Source organism: Saccostrea cucullata, unplaced genomic scaffold, assembly GCF_032062105.1.
Source record: "Saccostrea cucullata isolate Sc308-1 unplaced genomic scaffold, CSIRO_AGI_Scuc_v1 ctg606, whole genome shotgun sequence".
NCBI lineage: Eukaryota > Metazoa > Mollusca > Bivalvia > Ostreida > Ostreidae > Saccostrea > Saccostrea cuccullata.
In genome coordinates this window covers 75,693-87,817 of record NW_026919429.1, presented here as the reverse complement: position 1 = coordinate 87,817, position 12,125 = coordinate 75,693, and the positions used below count along the sequence as shown (strand labels likewise).

General features: G+C 32.4%; 1 protein-coding gene across 1 annotated transcript in view; it reads right to left on the bottom strand.

The window, feature by feature from the left end:
• LOC134231336 (uncharacterized) overlaps positions 1-12,125 on the bottom strand; it is a 50,693-nt gene that overhangs the window by 8,520 nt on the left and 30,048 nt on the right. The window contains exons 9-11 of the mRNA XM_062713291.1: positions 9,803-10,240; positions 8,882-9,220; positions 8,178-8,324 (exon numbers count right to left, since the gene is read on the bottom strand). Coding sequence (XP_062569275.1) covers positions 8,178-8,324; positions 8,882-9,220; positions 9,803-10,240 — 924 coding nt within the window. The remainder of the gene's footprint in view (positions 1-8,177; positions 8,325-8,881; positions 9,221-9,802; positions 10,241-12,125) is intronic.

The window sequence follows — 12,125 nt, the reverse complement described above, 5'->3', positions numbered from 1 at the left end:
AGACAATGCAAAAATATATATATTTCTGATATATGTATTCTATTTAATATTTAAGAAGTCATAATATAAATTGAAGTATACCTTGCTGATAAAAAATCCAATGATTATTTAACTTTCCTTCTAATATATATAACACTCTTTCTTGCATTGTAATTTAATCAAATGACTCATTTGTTATAAATATATTAAACGATTTATTGATAGATAAAACATAATAAAGGGGAGTAATCAAATGTTGAACCCGCATTTGATTGGTTAATGTGGATTTTGAATCTCGAAACTCGAATTTCAATATCTCATAATTCGAACCTCGAATCTCGAATGAGCTTTTTGATTGGTTAATCTGGATCTTGAATCTCGAAACTCGAATTTTGAATCTCGTATTTCGAAACTTGAATCTCGAATGAGCCTTCTGGGCTTTTGTATTTTAATACCCTTGTTATAATAACATATATAACCTAACATTGTGTCGTATTTGGTTAAACTTGTCATACAATTTGTTAGGCCTTAGTTTTTATACTAGATTTGACTATGATTTGACTATGAAATATACCGTTTCCATGTGGCTGATCAAAACATAAATTTACCGGTCAAAATGGGATGCTTACTCCTCCTGATCCAATTCCAAACAATCAGATGTGAACAATAATATTAAAATATCACTATTTAATTTCTTTGCCTTAGTGTTTAAAATTATGTCCAAATTTTAATTATCTGGGGTGATTTTTAAACAAGCCTTTATGTCAACAGAAATGATTGTTTGCCACACATCCAGTCATTTTGCTTATGATGAGGACATGCCACATAGGTTTTCATTGCTAAGTTTCCTTCGATACAATGACAAAGACAATCCATCATTATGTCAAATACTGACTGATGTTTTAATACTAATAGGCGTCTCCATAAAAAATTCATTATTGGTATGTTAAACAATATACAATCAATCATATACTAAATGTGTTGTCAAAATTTGCACACTGAATTGTCTACGATTTTCCCAGTTATTCCTCGATTGACCGGTTGCCAGGATAGGCTCACTCCCCCATGGCACCTGATCCCACCTCTGATATTTAAGAGGTCTGTGTTTGCTCTGCTCCTGATTTGTATTGTTTACATGGAAATTTGAGCTTGAAAACTGACTGAATGTTAAAGTTGTACCTACCGATTTCCTGAACAAAAAGAAAAATCACAAGAATCACGCAAACAAAAAAGACTATAATCCTCATTTTTCGAGTTCATGAGCATTTTTGTTCTTCATTACTCTTATAATTGTTTGTGTTGTGTCAGTTTAGACAAGTTAATCAGATCCGTTATACATGGCTGAAAAACTAAAGGACACATTGTCAATTGTAAACGGTTATCTGTATCTATTCATGTGCCTCAAATCTTAAAATTACAACAAGTTGAACTCTGTCTTTACGACTAATTGAATTAAACCAATCCATGCCATTTTTGTTACATAATCAAATGAATTTCAAATTATAACTTTGAGTTCGAAATGCTCAATATTATCTTTTCAGAAATTGGTGGTGCAAGGGTTTATTTGTCAGTTCTTAAAGAGGAAAAAAATGACTTTAGCTGTTCAATAGCCTTGTTAAAACCAAAGACATTTAAATTCTATTGTCTGTAAAATAATCATCGTTCGATAAATTCAGTTTATTATTATTTTGAAAAGTTTGCTGATTTTCTCTGATCAGTGATACTGATGGCAAATGATCATTTTCTCAAATTGTTTGATTCTCGAACACCGTTGCTTGGAAAGGACTCTCCAACACCCCCTTCTCTCTTGATCTTAACTTAATTCTAAAATGAATCTTTTCAATTAGACATTGCATATGTATTGAATTGAAATAAAGATTCTCCTTTTTTTTTAATCAAGACACCTTTTGGTAGGACAGGGTTACAAGAACAGATAAAAAATTGTGCATAAAAATATAAAGGACTGTGACATTTATCACCTATTTAAAACATATATTTAAGAATCTTCTTTTCCATAACATATATTAGCCATAAATATTTATATAAATAGAGAGGCATCCTTGGGTATTTAAAATTAATTTTGTCAAAATTTTGACCTCAAATGAAGCATAACAGGAAAATAAAGTTACGTATAGGAAAATAAAGAAGAGCTTTTTTAGCTCACCTGAGCCGAAGGCCTAAGTGAGCTTTTCTGATAATTTTTTTTCCGTTGTCTGTCGTCGTTGTCGTTGTTGTTGTCGTCGTCGTTGTAAACTTTTCACACTTTCATTTTCTTCTCAAGAACCACTGGACCAATTTCAACCAAATATTGCCACAAAGTATCCTTGAATGAAGGGGATTCTAGTTTGTTCAAATGAAGGTCCATGCCCTCTTCCAAGGGGAGATAATTATGAATTAGCTAAAAATTAATGGTATCTTTTAAAAATCTTCTCAAGAATCACTTTGCAAGGAATGATGAAACTCACGTGGAATTATCCTTAGCTAGTGCAGATTCAAATTTGTTCAAATCATGACCCCCGCGGGTAGGACGGGGCCACAGTGGCTGATCAAAGTTTGATCAGGAAAAACTTTAAAAATCTTCTTCTCAAGAACATCAAAGCCAAGGTTGGTAATATCTAAATAGAAGAATCTGCAGGTAGTTTAGATTCAAGTATTTTTTTTTCAAAATATGACCCCCAGGGGAGGGTGGGGCCACAATAGACGATAAAAGTTTAACACAAGAATATATAGGGAAAAAAATCTTTAAAATCTTCTTCTTAAGAACATCAAAGCCACGGTTGGTCAAATTTATGTGAAAACATCCTCAGGTAGTGTAGTTCAAGTTTGTTCAAATCACGAGCTTGGGGGTAGGCTGGAGCCACAATGGACGATGAAAGTTAAGCATGGAAGTATGTAGGAACAATCTTCAAATATCTTTTTCTCAAGACCACCGAAGCCATGATTGTTCATATTTATGTGAAAGGATCCACAGAAAGTGTAGATTAAATATTGTTCAAAATCATGACCCACTGGGCAGGGTGAAGCGCAATGGATGATCAAATTTTTAACATAGAAGTATATAGGAACAATCTTCTTCTCAAGAACAGTAAAGCCATGGTTTGTCATTTTATTAGGAAGCATCTTCAGATAATGTAGATTCAAGTTTGTTCAAATTGTAACCCCTCCCCCTTACCCCTTATGCCTTTTAGAGGTAAGTTCGGACAACTCATGCATATACGCTTCTTAATACAAAACCGAGTTTTACTTTTTTTCCTAGCCACTCAGATGAGCGATGTGGCCCCTGGGCCTTTTGTTAATGTTTTCTCAAGAACAACTCAAGAACATCGGGGTGCAACTAGGTACCAAATATAACACACTGGAAAATAAAGAATTTTTCTATCAACAAATTTTTCTCGCGAACAATAAAGCCGTGATTAGTTAAATAAATATTCGTTGAAAAGTATCTTTACATGTTTAAAGAAATTTTGAATACCGTTCGGTATCTTCACATATTTCATGTACATAATGTAATCTTCAATCTGTTAAAACTAATGCCCTTCTGGAGGATAGGACAGTGCGAAAAGATAAACGTTTACAGAGAAGAATCTACGTGCATATATAAACTCTCTGAAATCTTCTAAATTCAGGATTAATCAAAACTTCAGTTACTGTTGAATCATTAAAATTCATAAAAAGCCAATTTTCGTAGATCGCTTAAGTTGAATAGATCTGTTGGTACATAATTTCTTATAACCACTCATGTATATCTACAAAAGAAAAAATAAGGCAAGAGACACCGTGGCTCTGTGTCACATAAAGCGTTTGCATGATAAAATGCCAACTCTCATTACTTACCTAAGTGACGAACAACTGTGCTCAATATTTTTCAAAGTTTTTAGTCAACTTAAAACATGTAAAACCCATAATGTTTTATTATTTATCAAAACTATTCGTGACAGTGTTTTCAATTCATAATATCATAAAGTGAAATATGGAGATAACGAGCAGTATTTAAGCTCAATAGTCCATTAAACAATACAATACTTGGAGCTGAGCAAACTCGGATCTCAAAAATATCAGAGGTTGGATCAGATGCCATGGAAGAGTGGGCATTCCCTGCTGACCGATGACACCCGCCGTGTGCTCTTTGTCATGATCGGGAAATAACGGCAAATTCATCATGTAAATAATGGCCCAACAATTAGTATAAAAAACGTTATGCAGCATTTGAATCAATGATAAATATTAATGAATTTTATTTGCGTACAAGGTTTTAATTGTATCGACCATAGAACATACTAAATGATGACTTGAAACAAGGCTGCTGATATTCTTTTTTCATCAACTTGTTTGACAACAACTTACCTCGTTTTAGAAATTAATGTTCATGGTAGAGCATGATCTTGTGTATTGATCGAATTATTTGAATAATATAAATCCCGTAAGCAGATAATGAAGTTAAATTGCAGGATATATAAAGTAAGGGAAATTGACGATTGAAAAGTTAGTCATCATGTTCATCAAAAAGCTTGGTTGTTAGATTTCCACAAGTGTACTTTCTGATAAAATCTAAAAACATATGTGTCATTCTCTGCGGTTTATTTTATTTCAAGCTCACTGGGATATATCGTTTCGACATCAGAATGGAAATGCTTATTGTAAATTGATTATGCCATCATAACTTAATGTCGAGTAGTTGAAGGCCACAGGTATAAGATTTTGTATACATTCTGCTTCAGATATATCCAAACATATGTCTGTTCATAACGGGGTACAATTGCTATCCACGGAAATTCTTGATCTCCAAACAAAACATGGATATTGTCAATCAGAAACTTAAGTATCTTTTAAATATCAAATTCAGAGTATTTGTGTGTACAATCAGAAGGTTTTTTAATGAAATAATTTTTCAAATGACAAATGACAAGGTAAGTAGATTGAAGAGTTTCATTTTTATTGAAAAAGACTATTCTTTTTTATCGAATATAACACGATATTCTATGTCTGTTTCTTTTTTTTTTTCATGTTTTACTACTTTTATTTCACTAACTTCCCAAAATCTAAAACTTGGATATTATAGTGGTAAACTGATGTTTATGACTAATCCCTTTGTAAGTAATAGAATATATCCAATCCAAATAACGGAAGCGACTTCATCCTCCTGGCAAATTCTCTTGCTTATAATAAGTACTAGTATAGAAATTCGATAGAAACAAAAGCATGTATCTTTGTTTATATTTTGTATTGTTGTTTTTACAAATTGTTTTGCCTCATTGATAAAATCCAGATATCCATATCAGTTTTAATTATATCGAAATGTTTCATCCTTTTTATTAGAACAGTTTGTCATACATTTTGCAACTTAAAATATTGATAATCGTATACATGTAATTGACAAATCACACTTTTAATATCATAGTTTTCTACGACTTATTTTCATTATTGCATGTCTGATTGAAAGCACTTCCAATAGTTATTTACCAAAAAAGAAGACTTTGTTCATATGAAAACTCGAATTCAGTTATCTGTTTTGTTGGGCCTGTGGCCTAAAAAATAAATTCAAAAAACAATTTAATTAGAAAATAATCATATATAGAAATCACATGGGCATAAAAAAATGTTATAATTATTGAGTATTTAAACATTTAAAACAATCTTATTTATTGTCTGAACATCAGAAAAAAATGTTTTTTTAACCAGAAACTGTTGACTTTTGACTAATTATTCTTTATCTGTTTTCAGTGTTACTCTTGCACTTTTGTTCATAAATAAAATAGTTCAATATCCATATATTAATACCTGCGTATTACATTTAGCAGCACATTAGAAGTAGTAAAAGTAATTAGTAGTAATATAAGTAGTACGAGGGCTGTTCAATAAATAATGTCCTCGGTGCTCACAAAGCAACAAAAACGCTTTTCAAGGATTTAGCCTTAAAGGTACTTGGACACAGATTTGAAGTTAATATTTTCTCATTTTTTCTGTATAATATCACGAATTATATATTTTAATAGTATTTCACACAAAAATTAATTAAAAATCTTATTTCATTTAAAAGTTATTAAAACTTAAAATTTTTTGGCGGGTTTGATTGACACATTCTTGCCCTTTCACAAATTTTAACTTTATTCTTAATCCTTAGGGAAAGTGGCAATTTTGATGTGTTTTAATGAGAAATATTAAAACATTTATCAAGAAAAATAATTTTATTCAGAGTAGAAATGTTAGAAAGCAAAACACCTTCACAAGTATCGTCATTCCGAACTAAGAGATGCGTACAGAGTTTAGCAAATCGAGCACACTCGTGTTATGTACACAGGTTTTGTAAACAGGGCTCGAGTTCTGTTATTGTTTATATGTAGAATTCACCGGGTGCGTTCAATCGTCACAGTCTGCTTACCACAACTGCACGGACTGACAATATATTGTGTATTTGTTTTGCTTTCGAACGTGTCTACTCTGAATTTTCTGGATTATAGTATTAATATTTTTCATTTATACAAAACGAGATTGCCACTTTTCCTAAGGATTAAGAATAAAATTAAATTTGTGAGAGTGCAAGGATATGTCAATCAAACCCGCCAAAAAATTTGAAATTTCAATATCTTTTAAACGAAATAAGATTTTTAATTAATTTTTGTGTGAAATGCTATTAAAATATATAAGTCGTAATATTATAGAGAAAATGATAACTTCAAATCTGTGTCCAAGTACCTTTAATGATTTTACTTAGATATTCTCTTTTTATTGAAACACATGTCCGTAACAGTTTTATCCAATTTTTGATTGCTTTTAAAACACATTTTTGAGTATTGCTCATCGTTTACTGGAATATGGCAGATCCGATGATTTCTTTGACTTGTTTCTTCTTTCTGAAAGGTGTTTTTTTTTTTGTTTTGTTTTTTTGTTTTTTGTTTTTTTTTTTACAGATCTGGGAAATGAAACAAGTGAAAGGGTGATAGATCTGGCGAATATTGTTGGTGTGACAAAACAACTATCTGTGTATCCCCAAAACTCCTTTACTCTTCATGGCCTGTGGGTTTGGACGCTGTCATGAAGAAATCTAATGTAGTGGATCCCTGATTCTGAGTTTTACAACAGCTTTAACGAAGGGTTTAATTTCACTCTAGTTTACTGATTCTTTACTATTTGTTTTTAATGCAGTGACTCGTATAACAATGAAACTATGAGATGAAAAATGGTCAAATAAATTGTAATCAATTCATTAAAGATCAGTCATGAGAGAAAGTCAAGCTTAACGTCATATGATTTCTATATAGTCATGAGAGAAAGTCAAGCTTAACGTCATATGATTTCTATGATGTATATCAAAGAGCTCCTGAGGAACATTATTTATTGAACAGCCCGCGTAGAAGAAGAAATAGCATTAGTACAAGTAATAGCTATACATGTTGTAGTTGCAGTAGTAGTATTAGTTTTAGTAATAATAGTAGTTGTATTAGTAGCTATTGTTGTTTTTGCAAAAGGTAGTAGGAATATACTCGTAGTAGAAGAATATGTACATTTAGAAGAAGTTCTAGTGGCAGCATAAGTAATTATTCTTTCATTATAGACGACAGTTATGAATAAATATGTTTGTTTATTACCTTACAGCAATCTGTCTGACTGAAATGATATTTATAAGATTTGGGCAACACGTAAAACAATTCAATTTTTAGTTATGTCTGTGAAGTACTTTAACCAATTATACAGGATCAAACAGATAACATGTAGCTGAGATTGCAGAAAGGAAATACATCTTCTATGAATGCTGATTTTGATTACATACCTGCATAAATACATGTAAATTAGAAAAAAAACCTTGAAATTTATTCTTTTATATTATTAAGGTGCTCATGAAAGCAAAATCCTAATGATTACTGTTTGTTACAATATATTTTAACTTTACATTTTACGTTTCCTCCAGTGAGGAAACGTGTGATTTATTTAATAATTTGTACAGGAGCCAAATATTTCATTAGTAAGATAATCCATTCGTGAATACTGCGTGTAAGACATATATGGTTTAAAGTTGACACAAAAGGACAAGAAATAAGTAATTTTGTACTAGTATTCGAAGACATCATCAGGTAAATCTCTCTGAAATGTAATAGTAAATTGTATATTCAGTAGAATTTCTAAGGTTTGAGAGAAAGTCCATTCTCTAGATACGTTACTTTTTTTATCTTAACAAAAAAGAGAGGATAAGTGACGTTTACCTTTATTCTTTAGACTGATGAATCTTTTATATACTAAGACAGATACAGCTGTTACTATCACCAGAGATACAATTACGACGACGATGATTACAATGGTGTTTATATTCACATTTGAGCTTTGAGTCTGCTCATCAAACGTACCATTCACTGTTCAAAATTGTTTAAAAATGAACTAGAGATCATCATATCCTTTGCGAGTGCTTTAGCTATAATTTGATTTTTATGAAACACCCGCCGTCGCGCGGAGATTTTTGTGAAATTCCAAGGGTAGATCAAAATAAAAGGATGCAGAATAAAATTCAAGAATTTTGCATAAAAAACATTGATGTATGTAAGAGGCATTAATCTTTTTTGCCATTGCACATTGTATTGAAACTGCAAACTGAATTAGTCAAAATCTGAAGGAACTTATCTTAAGGCTCAGAGTGACTTATGAAATAACCTGGTCATTTTCAACAAGTCCCCAACATCTTTTCAGAAATAATAATAATATATATTTTCATGATATAGAAAAGTTGAAAATGTATAGGCCAGATATTGTCTGAATTCTGCATCGTAATAAACCATGTTTTATAAAATAAAATGCATATGACTAACACATAGCATTTACTTTTGTTAATATTTTAAAAAAGTTTTAAGGTAAGTCTTGATTGAACATCATATTAATTATAGGAGTATTAAACTTTTTTGGAATCTTTACATACCTGAAGTTATAGCGGAAGCTGCAGTTTCCCCAGCAGAAGTAATGCTGTTGCTTGTAGATGTACCAGTAGTTGTTGATATATCATTTGTAAGAGTAGAAGTATCTGTAGTAGAAATAGGAGTAGCAGCCGTATCAGTAGTGGTGGCAGTTCTATCAGTACTAGTAGTAGTAGCACTAGTTGTATCAGTAGTGGTAGTATCAGCTGGTCGTGTACATTGGGTGATGGTTAAGAACACATTGTTGTCACACTGATGGGTGGCGAAACTGGTAGCCCCCATGTATCTCCCTGAGATGACACCTCCCTGATAATCAGCTTCATCGCTCGGAGGAACATTAACACCTGAAATTTATTACTTCTAAAATTTTATAATATTGTTTTAATGTTGTTTATAAGTTTCTTTATTATGAAGATTTTTCGTTTTTCTCTACCCTGGTGCAGTCGGTATCAGCAGACGCAGCGAGTTACTTTGCAATAGACTGATGCTTTTCCAGACTGAATCAATGTTTTTTACACCCTTAAGGACATACGCAACGTACTTTACCTACTGATAATTTTCCAATATATTTTTAATTTAAACTTATGATATCATTACATGTTCTTAGACAAAAAATCAGCATGCGTAACCAGGGGTTTTGAAAAGATATCGAATTTTGAAAATTTCTGCATTATTCAAATAAAAATGTACAAAAATCATAAAACATAAATTCCATATTATTTTTCATCAAAAATTGTTTTAGATAAGGTGTTCAAATCCATATATAGACATTAAAAATATTGCACACAGGTCCTTCATTTAGTGGAACTCTTCAACTGCAGGGAAGAACTCAAAAAAGTTCAAACTACGTTGCGTATGACCTTAAATATATAGGTATCGAATTAAGTGAATAACTTTCATACTATCAAAGTAACACTTAAAATTACCTAGAATGAAAATATCCATCGAGGAATTATGTAGCACTGCTCTTCCATATTCTGTAAAATTAGATCCAGAGGTACCCCCGTATGTAAGTACGACGTAATAATTCATTGAATCATCACGGTCTCCGTTGCCTTGCGTGAAGAAGCTCAACGTCGTAAACGTGATGGCTTTTTCTACATACCGGTGATTTCTATTATAAGTAGGATTTCCTTGTGTAAGAGCGTTTATGGCACTGATCAAGTCAGATGCATTGGAGTACTGGTTTAGCGGAAAGGCGGTTGTGGCTCCGTCACCAAAAGTTACTATTCCTATTCTTATTGCATTATCACCAATAAGCATTTTACTGACAAAAACTTCAAGTGCAGTTTTCATTTCCATGAAGTGAGTAGCGGTAACAGCAATCGTATCATCGATGATGAAGGCTATATCAAGTTTACAAGCTGGAACAGTAAAAAAAAAATAAAGATACTCAACGTATACTATAGTACATTAACACAAAATATAGAAACTCATGAAAAGTCTGTACCTAGACATAATAATCAAAGAAAGAGGGCGTACACGGCGAGGACAATCCCCCACTCTGAGATAATATTTTTCTCAATTTTCAAAATTCACGGAAAAGTAATATTTTTCTAAAATCTTGTTTTCAGTAATGTCATCTTTAAAACATTTCATTATTTCATTTTACTGAACGACTTATTATTCACGGTGTAGTACCTAAACGGTTGCTATCGGTAAAAAAACGCGTTCATTGCTGCTATCCGAAAATTGTCCGGCTACTAGTTGAAATAAATTATATAGATGTCACATGGAACCAGCTGAAAATGTGTCAAAAAGTGCCTCAAAATCGAGTAAGTTTCTGAAAAATTGTTGTTTACGGAACACATAGGGGATTTATTTAACTGATGCTAAATGCAATTTGGGCCAAAGCCTTCCAAAACATAAATTGTCGTAAAATATATGCAGTTTGTCATGATTCGAAAGTCACATACACCAATGTTTTTATGCTGTTTCTTCACTAAAGATTAACATTTGTTTGTGTTTTTAATCTGAAAATGTGTTAACCTATACTGATACATGGAAAATTGAAAAAAATATGTATCATAAGGGCGTTTTAATTGAATAATCAATCAAAATATAATTTTTCAAAGGTTACGGTTGCTATTAGAACACTTCGTATTCAGGCACCGGCTATAAACTGAAAACTGTGCACCGGCTGCTAAACAAAAATTTTTCTTTTCCAGCTAAAAAGAGAAAATCGTCCAATTTGTGGCTGCACAAGCCTAAAAAATCGAAAATATCAAAAATATGCCAAACAGAAACGCCATGTTCAAACGACTCTACAAGTATTTTAACTCCTCCAAGTCGTATTCAATTAAGTAGCAACAAAAAGGCACCTCTTAAAGCCAAACGAAAGTTAAAGAAATCAAAAAGAAAACTTTATGGAGAAGATAAAAACGACAAAATTATAAATGAAATGAAAGAAATATTACCCTCCGTTCTTCAAAAACTCTCAAAAGCTGGGATGTTTGGGGATTTCTGTAGCTTTCTAAGACTGATTCATCTCGAAAAGTTACCCTTGACCAATATTTCTCTTCTTCTTTTTCTCGATGTTGTTCGTTGGTATTCGCTCGATAGTACTGCAAATATGCAGTACTCTTCAGAGTGTCTCAAATTTTGGAAAGTTATGTACAGACTTTTCCATGGAAAAGCCCTGCGCTTTATGGGTGGATTGAGGGCAGCAGCAAAAGAAAACGAAGTACAAATTGATGGTCGTGGTGGTTATGACCCGGCAACATCCTCGATCAACTTTGCTGTGCCTTCACACAAGAGCCTAGCTCAATTTGGAGGTACAGCAGCCGAGTTACCTAATGAAATCCCACCAGGGATTATTAGCCAATCTCTGGACATAAAGCCAACAGACAAATCGTACGTTCTTAGCTTTGACGGGAAAAAATTGGCACCGGGTTTAAATTTACAGTGGGGCGACCAAGACCTTTTTGGCCATGAGGAAATAGAATCTTTAAATGAGTCAAAGAAAAGAGTAGATGATGAAACAAAGTATGTTGACGAAACAGTGCAAATTTGGGCTTGCTTGCAAGACACTGAAAAAATGGAAAGATTACAACACATATTAAAAGTTTTATCAATGCGCCTAAAGGATCTGCGACATTTGGTATTAAAGCAAGAATTTGCATTGAAAAAATTCCTTAAGGAGGGGGGGCCAGATTGGCGAAAGTCAAAGTTTGTTTACGCTATTAGTAGTGTACAGGCGCAACTTTTTCAGCTGCGAAGTTCAATAAAGAAAGTCTTAGATGTAAACAA